We start from the raw sequence: 25613 nt of genomic DNA, 5'->3' as shown, positions 1-25613 counted from the left end.
AATTGCCACAGCTCGTCATGTTGCTTCGCCGAGACTGCAGCAGCTGTTGAGGTGAGATGGAGTTGCCTTGGTAACAGCACATATTGTATAACAGTACCACACCACCATCAAACCAGTGAGGTGAGAAGTAGTTTAAAAGCATTACTAAATTTTTATGATACGTCTGCTACATTTTCAACCTTGTGGTTGGCTGAGTTTACCCAGTGTAGCCTTCCTGGAGCCCAGAAAGCTCAGCTGCTGAATGCTCTTTGGTGAAGAAAAGGGAGGGGGAGTCCCTAATTTGTGTTGGGTTTTTTTTGTTTAAATGCTGAAGTTAAATTGTCTCTATATAACTGTTCTTGTTAATTAAGCTTATGCTCACAATGCAGTTATTGCTTTATATAAATTCATTGTTCTTTCCTTTTTATACCTTCTATTCCAAGCAAGCGTGACTTTTTTTTCACTGTTTTGGGTAATGAAAGCAGGAGATATATAGAAAAATCTATTAAAACTTGGCAGAGAAGGCCCCCAAATATGAAATCAGATGGATTTTATGGTTGCATTACAAATTTGGGCATTCAAATGGTAAGGTTTCTGTCTCTTGTGATGACACACAGGTACTGTGTTTTTTTTCCAGTTTGCTTGTTTTCCAATCCTTTGTGCTTCCCACAGCTGTTTAATTTAATAAAATATATAATCACTTCCCATCACACTGTTCACAAGGGATATCTGTTTGCTTGCCCCTCCCTGTATATCATGGATTCAACTGGAGAACTGCAAATCTATTATTTATGAGACTAGTAGCCTCCAAAAGGTCTTTAAGGCTTTTTTTCTGAATTTATTTACTAACAAAGTATATGTCTTGGTGGAGAGATTGGTCATGTAAATTTTTCACCTACCTTCACCATTATGCACTTCTGTTTGGTTCATTTTGACAAAGATTCAGATCACCTTGAACCTTTTTTGAGGGGTGATTTTTAATGGCGTTAATTAGGCAAAAATAGGAGGTAGGTTATTTCATACCTTTAAACTTAAATCTGAAAACAAAACAGAACACCCATGAACAAAAACATGGTATGAACCTTAAGCTGAGGGGGGAAAAAGCAGCAAGAGGAGCAAGTGTAGTGAAAACCCTGCAAATCACAACCACCTGGTTAGAGTAGTGAGTCCCGTGTAACTTAAAGAAGAACTGACTTCAGTTGCAGTGTTCAAAAAAACAAACCTGCAAGATGCTGCCCAAAGCACTAGTTAATAATTATTGCAAGCAGCTTGGAGCCAGCCCAGATTTGTACAGGGCTGTTGGATCCTCTCATGGGTTTGTGCATACCACAGTGATTATTGAATGCTTTTCCAAGGTCCATTGTATGTTCTTGCTCCTGGGATTTGGTGCCTTTAGTGCTGAGCTGTGAAACTGTAACAAGTTGTGTCCCAGCAGGTATGGTCTCGTTTCTGCTCTGTCTGAACTGGTTTGAAGTGACCTGTACAGACCTGAGTGAAATGGTTTCTTATGCTGATTGAGCTGTAGGATATACTGTATTATTACTGTTATTCATAGCATACTAAAGTGTTGGGGAGTTGCTGCTGCTGTTCTTCAGAATCAGAGGATGTTCCAAAGCATCTCTCCTGCTCAGCTGTATTTCAGGAGCCTGTGCTGATAAACTTACTAAAATTCAGGACTCACTACTGTGCTTGTAACCCCTTGGAAACCAGTCTTCATTCAGTTCAGAGTTACCATGTGCAGAATGATACCCTGCTGACAAAAAGCACTTCAGCAGGACTTCCTGTATTCTGTTCTCTTGTGTCCTTAACACAGGTGATGCTGTATTCACTCTTCCACCACTGGTCAGTCCAGCAAAGGATATTTGATGTCTGTGGATTTTGAAGACAAGGAAGAAGAACTTGAAGTAATAGTGATGAGGAAGGGATGTTTCCTTTCAACAGGCTTTTAAGCTTGTTAAACTATCTAGTCCAAGCACTGCTTTGTTCCTAGCAGATGCAGTTTGTTGTGTGGTTGCTTGACACTTCATACTTATTTTCAGTCAGGCTGCATGGAGGCAAGTCTTAAAAACCAGTTATCAGTTTGTAAATAAACCTCATTTTCCTAACATGACGTGGTTCTGCAGCCTTTGAAATAGGGTCTAGCTACAACATCAGAGGAACATGCATGTTACTGGAAGGCTGCCAGATGACCTCCAGGCTTTTAGTCATGGTGAGGAAGATTGTTAGCCCTTGGGGCAAGAAATGTTACAAGTATTTAATTTACAGTGCCAGTTTGGAATATTCCCTAGATACTCCTACAGTGCAAGTGAGAGTAACAGTCCTGTTACTACTCTTGAGTTCAGCAGTAGGTTGGCAGTATTTGCATTTCTCAAACCTGCCCAGGTTCTGCTCTCATTTCATGACAGACCCGCACATTCGAATGTATGTTTTTACCAGTAATCAGAATATGGCTGAGTTCTACTGAGCCATCTTTCTTGATTAATTACAAGTAACAGACTTAACAACTGTAGTGTGGTTTTGGCTGAAACATTTTGTTAATTGCTTGTTTTAGTTGCTTGGGTGAGTGAGCTAGCCTGTTAAATCTTCCAGTAGTTTTAAATAATAACTTCATTTTTGAAAGGTATTTTCTATTAGCTGAGGCAACCAAATAATTTTCTTGGCAGTCAGAATACAACATACGTACCAAAGCAAAAACTATTAGGAAGGGGATCAGAAAACTGGTTGGTGTGTCAGGCTGTTAGTTGTCATGAGCATTTCTGTGTTCTGCTCAGAAGTTTTTCCTCCCTTACATCTTCGAAGGCAGTTTTATCCTGGTCTGCAGAGAAAAGGCATCACTAACTTTGATTTGTTGATTACCTACCATTGGGGAATTGTATGGTAGATGTGCTCCTTTGTTCCTCTTTTCCATTTGTTTGAGGGTTCTCTTACTCATAGATCAGATCCTTAAGAAAATGGTATTTGAATTCATTCTGTCTCTCTTTATAATGGCAAATGAGAGAGGCTGATATTTGAACACACTTGTTTTGGAAGAATTACCATAATGCTTTGTTTTGCCATAATGTCCTTTCTCTGCTGGTACTGAGGGGACAGACCAGCATCTGCTCATGCTGTAGACAGAGTTGTTGGATCATGTACTGAGTTGTCGCTTGTGTTTTGAGTCTTGCTGTCTGTCTGCCCCCTTGGTTGCCATCACCACTGGAGGTAACATCCCCTTTTCATGGAAGTGAATATTGCACTCCACAGCTCAGTGGATTTTGTTGTGGTGACCACCTTGGTATATCTGACTGAAGGGGAATGAGAATATCCCTGAAATCTCGTGTCTCTGAAACTTAATGCCATTTTCAGCAGGAACAGCAGTTACACTCTGAATGCCCTCACTGAAGCTCCCATAGATCCGAGCAGGAAAAGTCAGGCAGGAAGTGAATGCACACCCCACAACTCTGATAGCACTGGCCTGATATCTGCCTCAGAACACTGTGTGTGCCCTGTGGATGGAGACTGCAGATGTGCATGCAGTCTGTCTGCAAGAACTCTGACTTGGCTACCTGGCTTCTGGGAATCCTGAATAAGTGGCCAGGGCCCCTTCTTTTCTAGTTAGGAAAGGTCTCCATGGGGTAAACAAGTATTTCCAGGGAGCGTTGTCATATGGTGTCTTAGCTGGCACACATCTATTTTACTGACTGCTAGAACATTGGGCCTCAACAAGATTAACACAGTGAAACAGGCATAGAAAGAAATCATTTCAGCATGAATTGATGTACCCTTGTGTTCTGGTAAAATGAAATTTGTTGTTTTTCCCATTCGTGGAGACACTTATTAAGTGGGAGAGACTGGAGATGGCATGAGGATGGTAAAAAGCATCAGTGTAAGAGATGACAATGACTCTAGTCTAGAAATAAGGGTTGTATAAATAGGAATATTCTAGTCTAATTAAAATGGGATCGATCACTGCTACACGGCTGGGTGCAGTATCTCTTCTGTCATTTGTTTTTATATAACTTCTAGTCAATCCTTGGGTCCTTGGCTATTGATAAAGGTCATGCAAACAGACTAACTTTAATCGCTGTGAGTGGCTTTTATGTGATACATCATCTCTTAGAAGATACATATTTCTAAGCATATCTAATGTGCTATCTGTTTATCTAAAATTTTTCCTTTTCTTTTCCCACTTTTGCAATGCCCTTTTAATTTTATTGCCTGGTTAACAAGTGAGAAGTAAACTCAGGGTAGTGGTTTAAATATTTTGCAAGAAAGAATACTCTTGTAACTAAAACACGAGATGAAAAGTTAAAAGCTTTGATTTGGTTTCTGATTTTACTGTTTATCTTGTTGTTAAACTCACTATAAAGAGACACTGTCAACATAAAATCAGACTTCAGTCTGCAATTTTGTTATCTGTTAAATGTAAACAAAACTTTACCATAATGAAAAAGCTAAGGAAAAAATATGATGGGTTTTGACATTGTGTATATGACACCATTTTGAAAAGTAACAATTCCTGTCCTGAATCAGATCAGTATGTTTGTCAAAGCAGCAAATGCCAGATGCTCAAGAGGAACTAAATCTAATAGACTGCTGCAGCCCCCACAGCAGACGGCTGGGCAGCATTTGGATCACTCCCTGGCTTTATGAAACTTTATTTTCCTTGCATGGGTTCCTTTTCCTTTTCTGATGCAGCTGGGGACATCCATAGGAAAGGATTCCTGGAATCACACTGAATTCTTAGTCTGGAGGATGCTTGGCATCAGTGGAGGTCACAGCTCAAGTATGTGCTTTGTTTAAAGAAACTTCTGTTTATCAGCTTTCACAGAGGAAATGCAACAGTCAGTGACTTGTTAGATTTCATCTTCTGTTTATGTTGGAGAAAACAATATTCACAAACATAGGAAATTAATGTTAAAGCTGCAGAGTGGTGGTTGGGTGCTTAGAGGAACAGGTAGAACCTTACACTACTGAATAGGGTATTGGTTTGTTTGTTTTAGATTAAAACATCAAATTAATGTCTCTGCTTGCAGACTCTCTCACCCATAAAATACTGTGCATCTTCCCTTTAAGATTTCAATTTAATAGTTAATGTTTATAGAGAGTGCAGAGATCCATTATGAAATGCATAAAGGAAAAAAATCAATATTGCCTAAGCATTTAAATGTCCATGCTCCACAAGGGGTTAAAAATACTGCACATTTTTGGTAATGTTAGAAGCCCTGATGGGTGGAGTAGGCAATGGGCGTTTCAGTGTAGATGGTTTGCTAACCCTTTGCTGGGCAGCTGAAATACAGACTGAGACAGTGGCCAGCAAGAAAGTGGATTCTCGGGAAGCTGTGTTTCATTAAGCCTATTTTTAAAACCCTTTTCTGCAAGAGAAGTTTAGTGTTTGCTGCTGCAGGAGGAGCAAGGATTTTAACTATTTTTTAATCACTAGCTTTTTCTGGTAAATACTGTAGAGAAAGCATAGCAAGAACAGCTTTAAAGAGTTATGAAAGCTCATTAGCAACCAGTTGCCAAAATATCTGTTTCTACGTACTCTACCCAACTTAAAATAATCAAATTAAATGAAAGGTGTTTTTTGCATCTGGTTTTGAATCTGGAAATAAGTTGATACAGACAGCGATTCACTGGACAGTTTAATTACTGTAATAAATTTGCAGTAAACCCCATGAAAATAATATTTTCTTTTTTTCCTGTGAAGATGGATACATCCTTACATAAAGAGAAGCTTGCTTCCTCCTTTGTCTCATTGTTGACAACTATAAATTTTCAGTTAGATCTTTGTAATGGCTAACTACGCATCAGAAATCCCATATGTATGAAATACTATGGAAAGTGTGAGCATCCACAGAGGTGGTCAATAAGGTATGCTGCTAACAGCAGAAAGTCTAGGCAGAAATGTCTTTTTATTATGCTTTTCAAAAATAGCCTCTGAAGATTCCACACGGGTGCTTTGTGGGAGGGCATTCCACACTGCGGGAGCAGAACGAGTGCCTTTAGGCATCTGAGGTCAAAATGTGGGCAAGGACTTGAGACATTTGTAGTTGTATTTCTCCCTGCTTACAAAAAAAATTACTCAACAGTTTAGGGATAGTTTATATAGCAAGCTTAATTTGGGGATAACCAACACTTTATTGGAACAAGTTAAAAGGAGCTTAGACTGCTAAGTTTTTCATTATTTCCAGAATGACCTTCTTTGCTGTGTACAATGCACAAGTTGCTGTAACCTTCATGTGAGACATGTGAAATGATGCTTTTCTGCAAATGATTTGCCACTGAGATGATGGACCAACACCCAGCTCTGCCAAATGGAAAGCTGAGTACCTACTCCTGGGCTAGGCTGGTACCCAGCCAGGAGGGCATAAAGTAAGGCACGGTGCTTGATTTCCCAGAGTCTTGAGCCCTTTGTTTTTGGAGCAGACCCAGATGTTGACCTCTTCAGTGGAAGGTAAAGATGCCTCTGTGGATGGAGTCTCCTACTCAGCTGGACTTGCTTCTGTTCTCTGGGTTTGGTTTGTACTTGCAGCCCATTCCGTAGAGTGGCAGTTCTCATGCTGGGTAAGCACAAGATGCTGTTGCCTTTCAGCCCCACACGGATAAGTTGCCACTGATTCCTAGTAAATTGAGTTGTTTAGTTCTATGCTTAGAGCCCTTGTCTCGTGTCCCCATCTCAAGCACCTCTGCCAAGCTGTGTCTAACACAGCACCCCGAGCACCTCCCTGAGGAACATGGCGTGGCAGCTGGGACTTTGCAAAAGCAGTTCTGGAGAGAAGGAGCTGGTGGGTGCAGGCCGAGAGCATGCAAAATTCTCTGCACTGGGGTAAAGCAGAGGGGAAAAGAGAATATGCTTAAAATACAAAAGCATTTGAGAATCTCAGGCTGTGTTTTCAGTGAAGATCGCGTGTCTTCTCATACAGCAAAGATAAGAGTTGCAGTGTAAATAGCAGAGTAAGAGAGGGGCTTAGTTCCAAGGAGCTCTTGTGCTTTTCAAGTCGAGTTTGCTGTTTTGTTCTTTCTATGTAATTTAGATAAGAGGCTTACACACATCAGTTGCATAATTTTTACTCTTATGCCTTTAAGATGTTGATTCAAAACCGAGGCACTTGAGAGAGCTGAGAGAATGGGGTGGGGGCTTAGCCAAACTTTGCAGTTTATACTAATGCTTAATTTTTTTTTAACTGAATTTTATTTTCCTAATATCTAACCTTAATTATTTTTACTGCTTCTTAGACATTTTAGTGAAGAGTAATGGAAAAGAAGAATTGAACACTGGAGCTTTCTCAACACTGCCTATTGATGTGTCTCCCCCTCAACCAAGCAGTGGGGCGGTTTTTTCCATAGTGTCTCTCTTAGTTAAAACATCTCATTATCATGAAGTCCTATACCATGAATCTCTATAGAGATCAATGAAGGTCCTGGTGGTGGTGATGTACATGTTCTTTGTTCCTCATTTGCCTTTGGGAACATTCTGTTGGCCCGTGTTCTGTGAACGTCTGTGTTGTGCCAACCCCACACCAGTACATGTGCTTTTGATATGAAAGATGACGCTTCTCCAATTATTTTCTGTCTGACTTCCTAAACAAGAATATAAAGATATGTCAGCTTTCCAGATGAATTATTCCATCAGACCTCTGTTAGATCAATTAAGTAATAATTTTAATTCTGATTTAAAAATTTCTAGTTTTTCCTGCTTATTTTGTGTGCTATTAGCAAGTAAGTCCACAGATACTTTAGATATCTGTGCAGCGGTTTCTTCCATAACCTTTTCCTAACTTTATTCCCACCTCTACTGCCTCTTCTCCAGGTCACCATGTGTTACTCTTATCAGTAAGTCTTTTTACTTTCTCATTTTCATCTTTAAAATACTCTGCACTACTTTAAAGTTGTCCTCGGTAGATTCTTCTCCACTCCAGCCCCACTTGCCCTTTAGGACATGGATGGACAGGGAACAAGTGTTGTGATTCTGTAGTTAACAGCTCTTTTTGAGCGAGTCCAGAGGATGCCATGAAGATGCTCAGAGGGTCGGAGCACCTCTCCTGTGAGAACAGGCTGAGAGAGTTGAGGTTGTTCAAACTGGAGAAAAGAAGGCCCCAGGGAGACCTTAGAGCCCATTCCAGTACCTAAAAAGGGCTGTAGAGGTACTTTTTACAAGGGCATGGAGTGACAGGATGAGGGGGAGAGGTTTCAGACTGAAAGGGGGTAGGTTTAGATTAGATGTTAGGAAGAAATTCTTTGCTCTGAGGGTGGTGAGGCCCTGGCACAGGTTGCCCGGAGAAGCTCTGGATGCCCCATCCCTGAAAGTGTCCAAGGCCAGGCTGGATGGGGCTTTGAGCAACCTGGTCTAGAGGAAGGTGTCCCTGCCCATGGAAGGGGGGTTGGAACTGATGAGCTTTAAACTTCTTTCCAACCCAAACTGTTCTATGATAGACTTTTTTCTTTTGAAGAAGTGCTATTTCGGGGGGTGGGGGCAGGAGTGTGTGTGAAGGCAGTGAGGATTTTCTTAAACTGCAGAGTAAATTGAGCACTTGCAGCCTAATTTAAATTAATTAGAAATGTGTTCTTAGGAAACTCAGCACCTGACATGAGTCAATTTTTGTGCTGAATGATCCAAATAATGAAATAATGAAGGTCTTTCTGATAGTATTGTTTAAGCTGAGAGAATTTAGAATCCAATGGTAATTACAGTATAATTATTTTAGATTAAGGGGCGTATTCCTGTTATTGTATATAAAATTTTCCTCCTTATCAATGAGGAGAGAAAAATTCCATGATGTGCTTCTCTTAAAGATGATTTTGTGTCCTAGTGTTCTGAAAGGATTTGGGATTTTGTTTATGCCTGCAGAAAATATCAGAGGTCACTGCATTCCCATCTTCTCTTACCTTTAAGGAGGAGGCAGTGCCAGTTCTGTAAGAGTGCAACGTACGGTTTCAGTCTCTTTACAAACAGTGACCTTCTCTGCAAAAGCACCTAGAAGTAGTTAGTGCTCTTTGTCCACAAACAATCTGTGGCCAAAGTTGTCTTTCCATTCCTGTGGTTCCAAACTTGAAAAACGCTTCTTGCACCAAAACATCTTTAGCAGGAGATGTGGGAGGTGAAGGGGCAAAGGGAAGTGAGTGCAAGAAAAACAAGGGCACTCTGGGTTCACCTGTAAATGCTCTGTGCAGCTGCCAAATGAATTTGATTTTAAACTCTAGTTTTGTGTTCTTAGACTAAACTGTATTTTTCCCCTGTCTGAAGTAGTTTCTCCCCCTTCCCGTTTCTGAAGTGCAGTTTCAGGGCAGATTGAAATGTATTTGAGGTATTCCGTTTCCTTTAGGGAATGTGAATTTCTTTTAACTGTAAATTTTAGTGCTGTGATGTATTTTATTTAAATATACATATGTTTAGCCTTGTCTATTGCCATGTAGTTTTTTCTGGGAATTACTGGTAATTATATAGTTTGGTAATGTATTAGTATAAAGCCTCATTATTTCAAGCTATGTCAGTATCATGTATTATTAGACATTTAAAACAAATCCACACTGGTAGACAATCTAGTTTTTGTAACCTTGGGAGTGTCCTCAAAGGAGCATAGAATGTTACTTCAGCAAAACAAAGTAATTGAAACAATAATTAAAATATACATTTAACTTGAGTAATGTGAATGCAAAAAATGGATTACAGAAAATCAAACTGCTGAAAACGATGTTTCAATAGTTCTTGGGCAGACTCAGTATATTTTTAATGAATGTTTTATTTCATTATTTTATTTCAATACATTTGAGGCTTTTGGGGAGCAGAGGGGAACTAGCTGAAATGTTTTCTTTCTTTTATATTGTGTTTTTTAAATTGTGATGCATGAACAACTTTGCAATAAGCTGTTCTCCCTGCTTTGATCTTTTGTCCTGAGAATTAGTGGAAAAAATGTTTGTCTAAATGTGCTTTATTACTTTAGAACACGTTAAAAGATGATCTCTGATAATAGAATTAACTGTGTATGAAATGAGCTCATTGAGAGCTCATAAGATGGTTTACACCAGTAAGGCTTAGTTGTCTGAATTCAGTTTTCAGACTCAATCCTGGAATGACTTTATTTGTGAAAAATGATGCAGCTGGGGGTTTGATAGTTTGTTTCACTGTTATGGATTCCTTACTGAAATTCGAGTTTGTATGTATATTTGTGAGTTAGTTATCCTTTTTTTACTTGGATTTTTGTTGTCACCATGCCGCTTTCACATTGGAGCAATCTCAGTATGTCAGTGTTCAAAAGCAGTTGTAACACATTTTTTCAGCAGCAGTTCCTTGTTGGTTGCAGTATCTGTAAAAGCTAATGACATTAAGGAGGAATTGGAGTATATCTTTCAAAGCACAAGTAACGAGTAATAGGAGTGTTTTGACATAGTGTTTAAAGAAAAAAAAAATGGAATTTGGTTTCCTGCCCAGAACTTTGACTGACTGTCTGGGAATTCAGTGCTGTATGTCAATGTTATGTAGAATTAGAGTAAGTACTTTGGAGTGACTCTTTACAAATATAATAGTGTCCTGCAAGTTTAGGGCCAATGAATTCATAGCCTCCAATATTTTGAGCCAGCATTGACCAAGACTTACATTGTTGAGGAAGTGCTGTGTTTCCTAGTAAATATTTCACTTTCTTCCAGAGAAGCAGTGGTTTTTATCTTTCCTGTCTGCAGTACAACTGTATACTATAAAAATTCAACGTTTTTGCAGGCGTTTCAACTTTCAGAGTTCAATACACCTTTTTTGTTGTCTTCTGTGTTTGCAATAATGTTGTTACCTCTTGCATTACCATTGTTTGTTTAGAGTTCTTAAACTCCTGGAAGCATTCTAAGCCATTGTTCATTTTGTAGGTTCTTTGAAATAGCTGAGGTTAAGCATATGTAGACAGTGCTGCTGGAGCAAAAGTTTGCACCTTGGTTATTGAATCTTTAAAAATCTTATTTTCATAATATCATTTCACCAGCAATAGCTATCCAAGCTGCACGTTGCAGATTTTTAGAGCATGATGAAGATAGCTCTTACAGCTATTTTGATCATTGGTTGGAGGTTTTTTTCCTTAGGAAAGCTCCTTCCCTAATTGTGCTCTTGGGGAGTCCAACTGACAGTATCTTAACAAAGATGATTAAGTAAATGCAGGTGTTTGTCATCTTAACACAACTCCTAGTCTACACAATGGTGTATTCAATCTGTATTTTCCTCCCTAAGCAAACAGCATGAAATAAAAGAGGGTGTTAGGTATGAATCAGAGTAATACTTGATTGCAGGAATCCAGACATGGGAGAACTGGAATTCTTTAAAGATGATGTTATTTTATACAGAGGAGAAATGACATATTTTTAAATGTCATTGCAAGAAAAGACAAGGTTTGGCATTAGTCTGGATTGGAAGAGATATGAAGAAAAGTATGAAAACAATTAAAAATGTCTTTGAATTATTAGTAAGGTTGTTATTTTGTGATAGTCAGAGAATATATCTGCAAGATTCTTTATCTGGCAGTTCCTGAAGACCTCATCCACCATGCAGAAGCAAGGAAAATGCTTCCTCCTCCCAGGTGCTGATACTCTTGAGAGATGAGATGTGCTTGTTGCTCATAGTGATGGTGATAAGAGTCTCTGGTTGACTGGGAGTTTGTTGCTGCTTTGCTGGAAATTAATCTGGCAGCCAGAAGCATGACAGATGTTGTCTTCTGATTTGAGCACCCCACTCCCCCTAGTGCCCCTCACAGTGGCAGTCCAGCTTTGTTCCCAGGTCTGGGTTGTGACAGTGCATGATCTGCCTCTTAGCAGAAGCCTCTGGCGGTCTCCTCCAATGTGGGGAAACTGATACTACATGACTGAAGATATGCTGGAAGTTGGTGCTTGCCAAGTGTTTAATTTGCCTGTTTCTTAGCCATGTGCTCTTCTCTAGCTGGCTGCAAACATAGCTTTGGGCGATCTGTTATGATGTGGGCATGGTCTGCTCTGAGCCTGAGGGAGACGTGCCAGCGATGTCAAGGATGGACAGTCTCTGAGGCTTTGGTGTTATGTGTTATCCTGTCCCTGTGGTTGAGCAAGGGCACAAAGGTGAGCTTGTATGGAGCTCACAAAGGTGATCTGTCATTAAATCAAGTTCTGCCACCACGCAAAAGGGCAGTGATAACACTTGAACAGTCCATGGTTATTTCCATTCGAGGATGTCTCTGTCCTTCCAGAGGTGCTGCTGTAAGCTTCCCCAAACTGTGGTGCCTCCTGCTGACATCTGCCTGACTTCACCACCTGCTATAGTGTTTAGAGAGAGCATGTGGCCAGGGCAGTAGAGTTTGTCCCTCTGTTTCAGGTGTGTGCTGTTAAGGCATGCCGTGGGTGATGCTGGAACAGTGCCTGGCACCTTGCAGGCACTTTTTTTTAATGACAATACCTTTGCTGGAGCAGATCCAGAGAAGGGCAGCGAAGCTGAAGAAGGGTCTGGAGCACAAGCCTGATGAGGGGTGGCTGAGGGAGCTGGTGGGGCTCAGCCTGGGGAAAAGGAGGCTCAGGGGAGACCTTATCACTCTCTATAACTCCCTGACAGGAACCTGTAGCCAGGTGGGGATGGTCTCTTCTCCCAGGTAACAAGCAACAGGACAAGAGTAAATGGCCTCAAGTTGCACCAGGGGAGGTTTAGGTTGGATCTTAGGGAAAATTTTTTTTTTCTTGGATGTTCTACTAACCTTTTTTTCCATGTTCCCATGCCCACGTTGGTCAGGTTCCTTTTTCTGAGTTATTGTTCAGGGTTTGCTCTGCTGAAATCTGCAATCCCCATTCACGTTCCTGTGCCTACCGAGGCAGGTGATGTACATTCAGGAACAGCTTCTGTCTTTAGTTAACAGAATAGAGACAATTTAAGGTCAGTTTGCTGAACAGCTTTGGCTATGAGCTTCAGGAGCATTTCAGTCTGGGACAGCTTCATGGAAACAGTCTTCCTGGTGAATATTTCTAGGGAGATTTCAATCTAATAGCTATTAATTTCCAAGGACAGAGGGTTGCAGGCTTTCCTACACATCGCTGTAATTATTTTAGGATATCTTCTTAACATTCTGAGACATCTCAAAACCTTCCCTTGAAGATTTGATGGCATTAGGTCACTTAACATTTGAAGGTAATGCTCTTGATATAAAGTAGAAATAGTATTTTGTGATTATGGTGTATTCAGGTTTTTTTTGTGGATTTAATATAGGAACATCCCCAGGGCTACTTATTTTATTAAAAACCCAGATATGTTGTTATGATAGAATAAGCAGGTGGGTTTTTTGTTCTTTTCTTATAATTCAACAGTTTTCCTTTAAAGAAGTTAAGAAGCTGGACATATTATGTACAGCAAGGAAGGAGATAGTTTCAGACAGTTGTTTCAGAAGTTAATGTTTTCCATGATCCAAGTATCTTGGCTTGATTTAAAAAAATAAAAAAGAAAAAAAGCATGAAAAAAAATCTGAAGTGTACCTTTCAAAAAATACTGCTATAAAAAAAAAATAAAAAGGAGGGGTGGTAGGGGAGAAGTGTTGACACCAGAAGCTCTGCCACAGCAGAGTTTCTCTCAGATGTCTGGAAAAAGTCTTATACTTCTGGGATGCTTTCCAAAATATTTTCAGTGACCATTGCCACAGGCGTGAACTTCTTAATGCATTTTGCAGTAATCTGCACCACAGTAAAATTGATTACTGTCTGAAAGCTTTTCATGATAACAAGCAAGTAGGGCAGTATAAATGCCATGAATTAATTTGCCTGTGTGCATTATGTTGCATCTTCAGGAGTCTTGCAGAGACAGATGTGTCACCTCAGGAAAATCCTACTTAATGTTTTTTTTACATAATTATGTAATTGCATATTTTCTTATTTGAATTTTAGTAAAAAGGATTCTGCTTCCTCACGAGGATGCGGTGTCTCTCCAGATACTTCAGTTGGTACCCAAGGAAAGATATCTGGTGGCTTCCTGAGTTTGAGCTTTTCTAGGATTCACTTTATAGAAATTGAAATGCATACAAAAACCAGAAGACTTTTAAGAAATGCCTTTCCAGCAGAAAACAAGGGTGTCGTACCAAAGGTGCATCTTCTTCATGTACCTAACAAGGAATTTCAGGAAGCTTATAAATGAGAGGTTTTCTTGCTATGTACAACTTAAGGGAATCCAGGAAGCTGAAAATACAGTTCAACTTACTGTTTTTTTCCATATTATCTTAGTATTCCTAATGCAAGAGATCACTAGAACTGGAGAAGTTCATCCACCCAGACCATCACCTTCTCAAGATTGAAATCTGAGCTACACTACCTTTCAAAGAGAATAGGTTTTAAGAACTATGTTTTTTTCTGTAAATAAAAAAAATCCCACCACTAAAACATATGTGTGTGTGCATATACATAAATATTTTTATACACACATATATATGTGTAATAAGCAAAATTGTAAACTGCATGAATGAAAAGCTGTACACAACTGAAAAAAGCTGGATCTTGGAGACACTGGGGTGTCCTTGTCCCTCTGTGCCCTCTGCCAGCACAGACATCCTGCAACAAAGCCCTTCATCTTCCACTATCACTCCCACAAACCTCTGTGGTTGTTGGATGATCTGCAGTAGGTGAAGAGGAAAAAAATAAAAACTTGAGCACCAGTAGAGAAAAACAAGCTGTCCTAAGCAGGCTTCATTGCAAGGGATAAAAAGGTCAAAGGATACTTTTTTTTCCCCCCTCTCTACCTTCGGATCAACCACTAGACTCATCCAGCAGAATTTTTCCAGACTGTCACTGGTTCATCAGTCGGGACTTTCTCTCAATTTTAAATGCCAGCACCACTTCAGTTCAGAGGAATTGCTGGCTTCTTTCCCAGACAAGATTTCCCAAATTCAAAATGACCTTTCAAGATCCTAACTAATAGGAGCTAAACAGAGATTTCCTCTTCATCAGGCTCTTTCTCAGATTGATCCTTTTACTGACAGCACAGACCGGTGAAAAACCAGCCCTTCACTTGTGATAATAAACACCTCTTTTGGGGAGGGGCAATCTCAGATCACATTGATTTTGTTGTATATTTCAGAAACTATTACTCTTCTGTTTGATGCACTGATTATGTAAAGGCACAGGGAGTACCAGTGAAATTACTGGATTTCTTTATTTCTTTCTTTATTTATTTAATCCTGCCATCCAGGCTCTGCATGAATGCAATGGAATGCCTACTCAGCCACCCCAATTATTGAGGGAGATGAGAGATGGACAGTGGAAAAGATGTTTGTCTGGGTACCATAACATGGGCACTGCTGTGCAGACACATCCCCATGGAGTTAGCTTGGTGCAGCAGGTTTGTTAGCTCCCACTCAGGGGCAAGCTTGCTGAGCACTCTGCAAGGATTCTGTGCCCTCCAAGCAAGGAGAAGGAGGAATTTGGGGCTGTCCAGCTCTGAGCAGGTGGGCTGTGTGGTTTTGCTCTGATGGGTGCTCCAGAAATGCAAGCAGCAACTTCATCTCCCTAGAAACCCTCAATTAGAGTTGGAAACCTGTGCTGCAAAATAGTGATGTACAGATAGCCTTTACTGATGTCCTTCTGCAAAGTCTTCAAAAGTAGCAGGATAGTAAACTCCTTTCAAGAAAGACACCAGTGATTATTTCTTGAAAGAATGAAGTATTTCAAATATGGAGTTGTGAACTCTTGTGGTTCTGTTCCTGAAGAAGTTTGGGCAGGAGGAAATTGCAGAAACAAATATAATACTGGTTCTTATGAAAGAAAGACATGGTGGGAAATGAATGATAAGACCAAACTAAGGACTGATTTAACATTAGCATCAGGTTTAGTCCCATAGTTGAATTCAGAAGAAACAGCAGAGATATAACAAGCCTCTTAAGTTTTTTTTAATAATATGTTGTGGGAAAAGATACTAAAAGATTGGGAAAAAATTGCAAGTGTCAGAAGTATGCATCATTACCTAGAAAAGATAGTACAAATGCAAAATATAAAAAGATAATAACTAAAACCTGAAATAGCTTGATTCTATCATTAGGTCTTTCTTTTTTCAGCTACAGTTTCAGCTTTGATTTGTATCAGAAACTCATTATTTCAACCATGGCAAAAGACAGAGACTTTTAACACTGAAAGAATGTAAGGTTTGATATTTGTGCTCCGTGCTGTGTGCTCTGTTCTTCTGACAGTCTGGCTTATCACCCTGAGCCGCTGTCACATTTTTGTCTTGAGTTTTTCAATTTGGAGTTGACTGTGGAAGACTAAAGGGAGAGGTGCATAGAGGGAAGAAACATGTTCTTCTCATCTGCAACTTACTAAGTATTCTTTTGCTGTGCTTTTCATAAAAACATTAGAATATTTATGTATTCATTGTTTTGCTGTTAAAGCAGCTCCTTCTTCATTTTATAGACATGTTAAGAGTTATGTTTTCTACAGCTGTACCCAGGAGCACGTTCAGGCCTCAATCCCACACTAAGTTGTCTCTACTAAAATAACTTTCTTTGTTTTTCTTCAAAATTTTGCAGTAATGTATGAGAATATCATGCTTCATTTTTCAGAGTATGCTTTAAAGCCAAATGTGGGGAAGCAGAGACCATTGTGAAGATGCTGCGTGGCTTTCTCAACTGAGAGAGAAATAGAAATGCAGTCAGATTCTCTTGAGTATATTTGAGGTTATATGGTTAACTCCTGGATATTGATTTAAAGGTATTGATATAAAGGTTTCTATGAGGCATCTTAAGAGTTTGCACTTTTCATCAGAGTAGGCTATTTGCACTGCCAGTGAGAGCTCCTGGGTGTAAACAAGTCTGAGCCTTTCCTTTTCGGGAGTAAACAGGCACAGACTGCTGGTATTTCCTTATACTTCCTATTATTTTTCTTCTTTCTTTAATACAGATCACTCTGGCTCAGCAGGTTCACAAGACACCGCTTCTTGTGTCTCTGTAAAATGCAGGTACCGATCTGGCCATATAATATAGTACAGTACTATAGAACATCTTTCTTTTGGGGATTATTTTCTGCCTCTGCTGCCTTAAGTGCTTTACCAAATAGCTGCTTGGCTTTGGTGTTCCACCTACACATTTTAGAGCCCTGGTTGCAGAATACCTTAACAATGCCCTGCCATCAGTAGCTGCTGGCAGAAACAAGGTCGAGCCAGCAGCTACTGATGGCAGGGCATCGTTAAGGTGTCCTGCAATCAGGGCACTAAAATGCATTGTCAGGTAAGTATTAGCCCCAATCTATTAATGTGCAAACAAATATAGAGAGTAGTACAGTGCTGGTCTGGAAATCTAGTTCAGAGGCAGAAATGCCAGCCTTTTTCTCTGCTGTTCCCAAGCTTTATTTGAAAGCTGTCCTTCTTCAGTTTATGATTTTAAAGCAGTTCGTTCTTTTGGCTCATTAATGCCTCATACTAATGGCAGAGGCCTTTTGTGGATACCTACATTTGCTGTCAGTGCATGGTAAATACTCTTGGTGTTTGTACTTTGAGTACAAATGATGCAGAGAATGAATCCTGCTGTGCCAAGTATTACAGTTTTTATTTGTGCCAACTATTCCAGTATGGCTTCCTCTTTCAGTTGGGAGCTTGATTTTTTGGAACTTGTGGTCCCCACAGTCCCCATAGACAGGTTTTGGTTGGTGTCATGGCCCTCCATGTGGAAGCTGGTGTTCTAAAAAGTTAGGAAGTGGTGAGCAAACCAGCCCAATTCTCCTTGATGTAACTGAAAGTGTTATTAGGCCAACACGGGCTCAGACCTGCCTTTCAGAATCTGAATATCGTGTGTTTAAATTGTCCTGCACGAACTTTCCTGTAGTTTTCTTGGGGAGTAGAGTCTGTCCTCTGGCTGGTGCTGCACTGTAACCATCCTGAAGTGACAAAGAAAAATGACAATCACCTTTGATAACTGGAAGAAGTTGAAGTAATTTAACAATCTCTTTTTTTTGAAGCAAAGTTAGCTGACATTGTGTCCAAGGTTTTTTTTTTCTGGTGTTCTGACTGAGCCTAAAAGTTCCAAAAGCAGAGAATAATTTTTGAAGCGGTTTCTGCCCCTGGCTGAAAACGCAATGGAGTTCATTAGCCTGGAAGTGCTGGCTGAGTCCCTGCTGGGGGAAGGGGAGCTGCTCTTGTATTTTTTGTATCCCATGTGCCATTTTGGACTTCAGGAGTATTTATTTTTAGTACATTTAAACACTGCAGAAGGAAGGGGCAGTTGTAATATGGCATATTTACATCATGCTGTCAGTTCCTGGCAGCTTACTTGCCTGTCGGAGAGCAGAACTAGTCCATTAAGGATGTGAGTGCTACTTAGGCCCAGGGGTGGTGAAAACATCGTCTCCAGGGTGGGAAGGCTCCCCAGGCCAGCAGGTTAGTTTGTTTTTCTAAGGTGGAGTACGGGGAATTTTTTTTTCATGTCACAGGAACAAGAATGGGCCATGCTGCCTCCCACTTTTTCCTTCTTCTCCTCTACTCTGGAAAAAGAGAGGCAAAGTCTCTACGTGGGATCAGCATGTGCTGGTTTTTCCCCTCATGTCACGCTTAAGTTCTCTACCCCATTATAAAAATAAAAATCTATAAATAAAAAAGAACAAATGCTGAGTGGGACAAACTGGACCCACAGTTATGTGCATGTAGTCACTCATAGAAGTGTGCCTAGCCCCATTCCTTCCAGGCTTCATACATTCCCTGTTTCTTACCCTGTCAGCCTCTTAGGAGGGGAAACATGCACAGATAGTCCTGGCTGAAGCTTTTTTTGCCCTACCACAACATAGTATTAATTAAGCTTAGGCTGAAATGTTGTTGGGCTCATCTGCTGTTGAATTAGCTCGTTCTCCATTTACGTATATTTTCCCCCATTTGGGGTGAGGGGAGGGGCGCAAAAAAATTGCAATGAGTTTTGCTGCCACACTTTAATGTCACAGTAATACCTTTCTCCTGGAATTAGGCAGTATTTAGCTCTGATCTCTCATATGTGACATGCTGTCTCTGTTTGCCTCCAGCACAGGCACCCTATGATTTCCTTTTCTTGGAAACTGCCCTGTCTCAGCATGTGGGTAGGAGGCCATGTAAATAAATACCAACCACTTCTTAGCCTTCAGTAGGCATTTCCTTTTTCCTGGTGGCTGCAGAAGAAACACTTTCTCACAGTTTGGCATCAAACATTTATATAACTTTCTTGCTTGTGGAACTTTTGTTTAGACAATCAGATTCTTGGTATAGTTTTTTCATCAGTTTCTATTTTTATTCATCCGTGATTGCTTGGTTTGCCAGTAAATAATGTCTGTCAGAACAAACACTTCATCAGAAACTTCTTGAATTTTTTGTAATCGAATAGTAAATCATTATAAGCATATTCTGTGATACTGAAAGGTAAGTTTAAAAGCAAAAAATTAAGCTTATCTAGATTTTTTTTTCTTAGTTCTGATGGAATAAATCAGCCCAAATGGAATATTTCTGGCGAAAAAGTACTTTTTGTATATAACTTCTCTTAAATTTTTGAAATAGAATACAAAGTAACTTACATTGCCATGCAGTCCAGCTTTCAACTGAAAAAACATATTTCCTTATAATACAAAGTTTAATATATGAATTTATATACTAGAATATTTTTCAAGTGTTTGTCACTTTGTCAAGGCAGCAAAGCTAAAATGCTGTCAACACTATTTAGGACATAAGTTAATAACAGCAAAATCATGTCAATAAAAATCAGTATTAGAAGGCAGTGTACTTCTAATCTTCATACATAAATATCTGATCTGCAAGTTCTTTATTTAGCGTCTTTTGCTATTATTTATTTTTTATTGGTAAGTTATGAGTTTACTTTACTTAGTTTTATTTATCTCAGTGGTAATACTCACTGAATGGATGACAGTGCAGTGTCCTTTCAGGGACAGCCCCCAAGCTTCAGAGACCATATATTCCCTGGAAGTAGAATATAGATCTGAACTCTGATAAGCAGCTGTAGAGTGGCACAGAACTAGACTCCTTCGTGGCAGTTATTGTTAGATGAGAGGGTGAGGAATATACGTATGTGTGAGCTTTTGTGAGCAATAATTTCTAGGACGGCTAAGCCAGAGGTAGTTCGAAAATCCATCAGATACTTTTTGTGTTATATACTGAATTTGATAACTTTTGGATTCAGAAAACAAGACAGTAGAAGCCATGCTTTTCCAGGCTTTTGAAATATGCTTTTTCCTCTACTGAGGCCTGGTATGAGGCTGTCTAGGAAAGTGAGCTGTTATTGGACATGTCACTGTATTTTTATAGTTTCACTCTTAAGGCCTTTCTCATCCAGTTTAGTTTTGCAATCTGCTGAAGCTTAGCCAAGTTGAATTGCATCTGCCCTCCCAGAACACACAGCCTAGTGAGGCCTCCTTCCAGTTCTGTGCACTGGAAGTGACTCCAGTGTATTTCTTCTGGGAAACATGTATTGAGACGAACAAATCCTAGTTTGGATTGTCCCTTTGTCCTGTTTTGTGGCAGACAATAAACCATAATCCCATGCATAGTTCTTACTCGAGCCAAGCCCCAAAAGGGATATCCCAGTCCAGAGTACTCCAGCAAGGGCAGTGGTGCTGGACTTTACAGCTGGCTCTGCTGGTGGCTGGGAAGGACGAGTCAGCATTGCTTCATGATGGCAGATAAGGGAATGTAAAGGAATCCAAACGTCTCCAGCTTTGGTGAGTTACTGAAATTCTGTAGAGCCATCGGGTAGCCAAATTCACAGGAACTCCATTTAGTATCCACAGCACAAATTCCAGGGCATAAAGCCTCTCCCCACTCCATGGCTGCCATGGTAATGGCACCAGCCTTAACAGCACTTTAGTGGCTTTTAAAAGCTGTTAAACTGTACCCTTGTCTGCAATGTTACTGTGATGTGCAAGACCAGAATGAGGGTAGTGAGGGTGCAAATGTCACCTCTCTTGTCTTTGGATCACTTCTATTTAGCATCAGGTGCGTTGGCAAAGCAAAATGGAGGAGTTTGCTTTGGTTTATCCATCAGTGCAAGGACTTCAAGGAAGTTTACCATAATGGAAACAGCTAATAATCTGAGGGCTTTTTTGTTCTTACATGATTCATTAGCTCAGGAGTGTTACTAGTCCTTACTTGGGAGTGACAGGAAGGAAGGAACTTAGAAAAGGTGAAATTACAGCGATTGTGCCGTAAATGAGGGTTGTGATGAAACTGCCCAAGGAGTTGGCTACAGCAAGAGTTAGTAGATCATTCCTATTTGGAGAAATAAGATGGTTACATTAGGGTCTGATCTTGTTTTTAGATGATACATATAAAACCTTACATATAAAATCATACATATAATAGTATGATTTTGATTGATTTGTATGGGGTTTTTATTTTTCAGTGAAGGAATGAAAATTTACTGGTTGGCTCATCAAATGCCACCCTAAATAATTAATAAGAGTAATTCAAGGTAGAGATTGATTTTATGTTACTGGTTACTCCAGTTGCTATGCAGGCATGGTAGAAGAGTTTTTCATTGATCAGACACACTTTAGTAAAGTCTGACCCTTTCCTTTTTAGAATTCAGAGGAATGAAGAATAATAAATGTAGATGCTTATGTGTTTGATGTGGAATTTTTGTAATAAGAAATGTTTTAAAAGGGCCAGTGAAAAAACAGAACTGAAATTAAGGTTTCATTTCTCTTGCAGGTATGTCTGTGAAAGATAAGCAGACATTTAAATTTTGGGTATTTCCTTATAATAGCAAATGTACCAAGGTCATTACCAATTAAACAGAGCTTGCTGAGATCAGGCTTTTTTTGAGACTTCTCACATATTGTTTTAATCTATTCTTTTCTAGGAGAAAGAGAAGAAATACATGCTTCCTTTGGACAACTTGAAAGTGCGAGATGTTGAAAAGAGCTTCATGTCGAGCAAACATATCTTTGCATTGTTTAACACGGAGCAGAGGTGAGAAAATGTGCTATTCTGGAGATACTTCTATAAAATTATTATCTAGCTGAGCATTTTAATAACTATAAGAGCAGTTCTGGTATTTCCACCATGTTGAATACACAAGCAGCTCGATATTCCTGATTTATCTGCTTCTTTGCTGTTGCATAACCATGGGATGAAAGGTTAGTGTCCTCCCAGCCACTCGTGGGGGGAAACAAGTCCATGATGAGTCATGTCGTTCTTCCGTATGGCTGAATAATCATCTCCTGATCCTATTTTTGTTTTCTTTGGCAATCACCTAGGCTTACCAAAACATTCATGACTTCTGTACCTTGTGACCAGATTCAGCTGGAGTAAATCACAAAAGCATCATTGCTTTTCACTTTCTCCAGTGGAAAATCTTGCCTGTCTTTAATCTTGGGAGTCACTTGATTGTTTGTTTGGGTTTAAACACTGCTGAATGGAGAGTGAACCAGATTCCTCCACTTCTCCAATTAATAGAATCTTTGGTTTTGTAGTTTTTGCCCTGCACTTTTCCTTTCAGACTTCATCCTCTGATTTAAGTAGTGTGGATGCCCTATGGGAGCCTGCTCCTCATGCACAGCCAATTCAGGTTGCTGTGCACAAATAAGGCAAGGTAACGTGACAAAAGATGTGCAAGTGACCTGTAAATTTTTTTGTTTTACTGAGGAGGAGAGTTGCATGTGTAGCTGTCTCAGTGGAATTGCATTTTTGCAGATAAGGGACATTTTCGCTAAGTTCTTTTGCAGGAAAATAGGTAAAGTGAAACGTAGGGGTAGCATGGATAGATGTCTTGTTTTCCTCTTCTCTTCTGCTATGTCCCTTCACACCTGCTTCTCCCTCACATCACTAAAGCTTGGCAATACCTTCAGGTGTTCGAGATGATGAGGGCTGGATGTCCCTGCAGAGCCAGCTGTTGTTGCTCCTGAACTGGCTAGAAATAGTGGCCAGAACTTTCAGAAGCAAGAAATGCCCCTCCCTCCTGCAAAGCAAAAGCAAAGCATGTGGTTTCTGGGCTTTTAGGTTTCTGCTGGCCCCAGAAATGTAAGGGTGCAATGTGAGTCTGGCTTTGAACTACCCATGGAGGCGCTGCCTGTGTCTGCTGACACCTCAGCCAGCCTGGATGGGGACATGGTCTGCCGGGAGATGCCCTTTGAAAGTATGTCACACACATACTAGCTGGGAATAAGATTTCAAACACTTGACCACTTGCATTTCTGAAGCACAGAAAAAAGCTCTGAAAAACTTGTTATGTTTTTAAAAAACATACATGATTTTCAGATGCTAGAAATGCATGTGATTCTGATTCTGCTGTAGAGACATGTGAATCATCCTGGTGTTGCACACACGTCAGTCAAGAAAGGTAACTGCCCTGGTGGCCTGATATCAGTTGTACATATTAAGTTCCTTCCATGAGAAATTTGTTAATTTTAGCTCATTGTTTCTCCTTTGATTTGGCTAATGGCTTTGAATATTGTCGTTGTCTTAAATATTAATCATTGAACTGCTGTGAAAATCCAAGAGAAGCATGCATTTCCATTGGCAAGTTTGGGATTTATTTGGGTGTTATATAGCTGGACATTCACATTTTCACTTGATCTTTATACACACTGGACAGCAAGGATTTCAAAATCAGATGTCTAAAATGTTTGCCATGTCTGCAATAACCCTGCCCCTTTGGGCTTGGAGTAGCAGCCTCTGCAAGCTGCTCTAAAAACATCCTTACATCTTCATGGGCATGTTAAGACATGACAGCACAGCAGTATGATGACAAAATACCTTTGCCTTAGGAGAGGCAGTTCATGGAGACAGTCTTCCAGCTTGAAAGGAGGCAGAAGTTGTTTTTGAAGAAATATTTATTGAATTCCAGTTACAACAACAATTTCGCTGTTACTGTAAACCAGCTGATTTTTGATATTTCTAGAACTCTGCCTGCTGGCTCACATTGGTCAAAACAAGATTAGTATTACTTTCCACTGTCTCCTCAATTCATAGATGTGTCAGTAGAAGCAGGAATATTGGTTCTCGAGTAGAGACTCTCTCCCCTATCCCAGATTCTTAGGGAAACTGAAACAGGGAATTGATAAAGATATGTTGAAATAAGGAGCCTTGTTGTTTTATTTTATGGTGACTTGTCGATTCCTGGTTTCTGATGGGGGCGTGTATGTGAATTTGGTTTGCCTTTCAAAATTCATGTAAAAAAGCAATGTATTTTCTGATTGGGGTTTTTTTGTTGGGGGGTGGTGGAGTGGTTGTTTTTTTAATTAAAAAAACCTTAGCAACTGAGAAAGAAATCAGCTTTCAGAGTTTGCCCACTGAGAGTTCTGGTTATGGAACCATTTTGCTATTAAAGATGTAGATTGTTAAAGAACAAAGGCAAAATCATCTGTTCCAGCTTCCATGATGGCATGGAGATTATTCTGTATATCTCCCCCCCCCCATAATTTGCAGCATTTTTTTTCCTTGACTGTGCAAACTTTCTTAATGTTCAATTAAGTTATTTTAATTTCCAAGTAAAATCCCTTTAGGAGAAGAATTTTAATAAGCTTGTTCTCTTTTTCATTCCCAGCCCCTCACTGCATAGGTATTTGCCATATGTTTCTGATACCGTACATTTCAATAGTTTCCTGGATTATGCACTGCATTTTTTCCATTTATGAAAACCTTTCCAGCTCTAAAATATAGTTACCAGGAAAATACTCCTTTCACTGCATAGAAGGAAAAACCATCTTGAGTTAGCTGAGACCTGGGGATAGATGCAGAAGGAAACTTAACAGTATCTGTCATTTTGATTTACTGCAGAAGTCAACAGTTCTCTGACAGGAATCAAATGTGACTGGGTAATGTAGAGTAAATGGAGACTGTGACGATTGATTTCACAGTGAAGATAAATTCTCATGAAATGAACATAATAATTGTGTGTTTATGAAAAGGCTGTGTTGTGAAATAATTAAATTATTTTCCTGTTACTTTCTAATTAAACCTAAAAAAAAAAAAAAGTGAGACGGAAAAGGAAAGCTCTTGGCCTGAAACAGATACAGCATTAGTTAAAGAACAGGAGGTTAGGTTTGTTTTTCAGCAAAAATAATTAATATGTTTAAAGTTTTTGAGTAGCCTGTCTACTTAAACTATGGAAGACCTTTGCAGATGGATTCCTCTCGTTTACTTACCTTAGAAGTGCTAGATACAAAAACAAAGTAAAGTAGAGTGAGTGCCCTGTGATTCCTGGGTAATTTTTGGCCATGTCCCTCTACACGAGTCTGCCTTTAAGCAGCTGAAGTTGAGCTGTGGGTTCAAGCAATGTGTGTCTAAACTTAAAGCTGTCAAGAGAGTGCTATTTTGTGTTAACCATCTTTTCTCCTACACAATAAACTTCTGGCAAGTTTTTTTTTTTTAGGCTGGAAAAGAGATCAAACACATTAAAAGTATTTGAAAATAATTAAACTATAGGGAAAAAAAGAAGGTTTGCATTACTGCTGTAGAACATAATGTGGAGCTGTGTAGGGGTAGCCACTGATGGACTTTCTTAGGCAGAGCTAAAAATGGAGGAGGGAGGATTTTCTCAGTGTTTCTACTCACAGTCAGCACATTAACCTGTGATGTCCTCATTGATGAGTGTATAAGACTCTCGTGCAGAGTTCAAGAACGAACAAAACAAATTCTACCCATTCCAGAAAGTTTACTTTCCTTATAGGATTTCATTCCAAATGCTTTGTCTATTTCCCATGTATTTCCTGTAAAAATTATTCAGCGA

The 25613-nt window shown here is 39.7% G+C and overlaps 1 protein-coding gene across 10 annotated transcripts in view; it reads left to right on the top strand.

The window, feature by feature from the left end:
• Positions 1 to 25613, top strand: part of DNM3 (dynamin 3) — a 171942-nt gene that overhangs the window by 82636 nt on the left and 63693 nt on the right. For all 10 annotated transcript variants that reach the window (XR_003543275.2, XM_027734882.2, XM_027734883.2 and 7 more), the window contains one exon: positions 21744 to 21853. Coding sequence is in view for 9 of the 10 variants with exons in the window: in XM_027734882.2 (XP_027590683.1) it covers positions 21744 to 21853 (110 nt within the window). In the remaining variant the exon portion in view is untranslated. The remainder of the gene's footprint in view (positions 1 to 21743; positions 21854 to 25613) is intronic.

Source organism: Pipra filicauda, unplaced genomic scaffold (genome assembly GCF_003945595.2).
Source record: "Pipra filicauda isolate LSUMZ 115617 unplaced genomic scaffold, ASM394559v2 scaffold396_size653610_pilon, whole genome shotgun sequence".
NCBI lineage: Eukaryota > Metazoa > Chordata > Aves > Passeriformes > Pipridae > Pipra > Pipra filicauda.
This window is presented reverse-complemented; position numbering and strand designations above follow the sequence as displayed.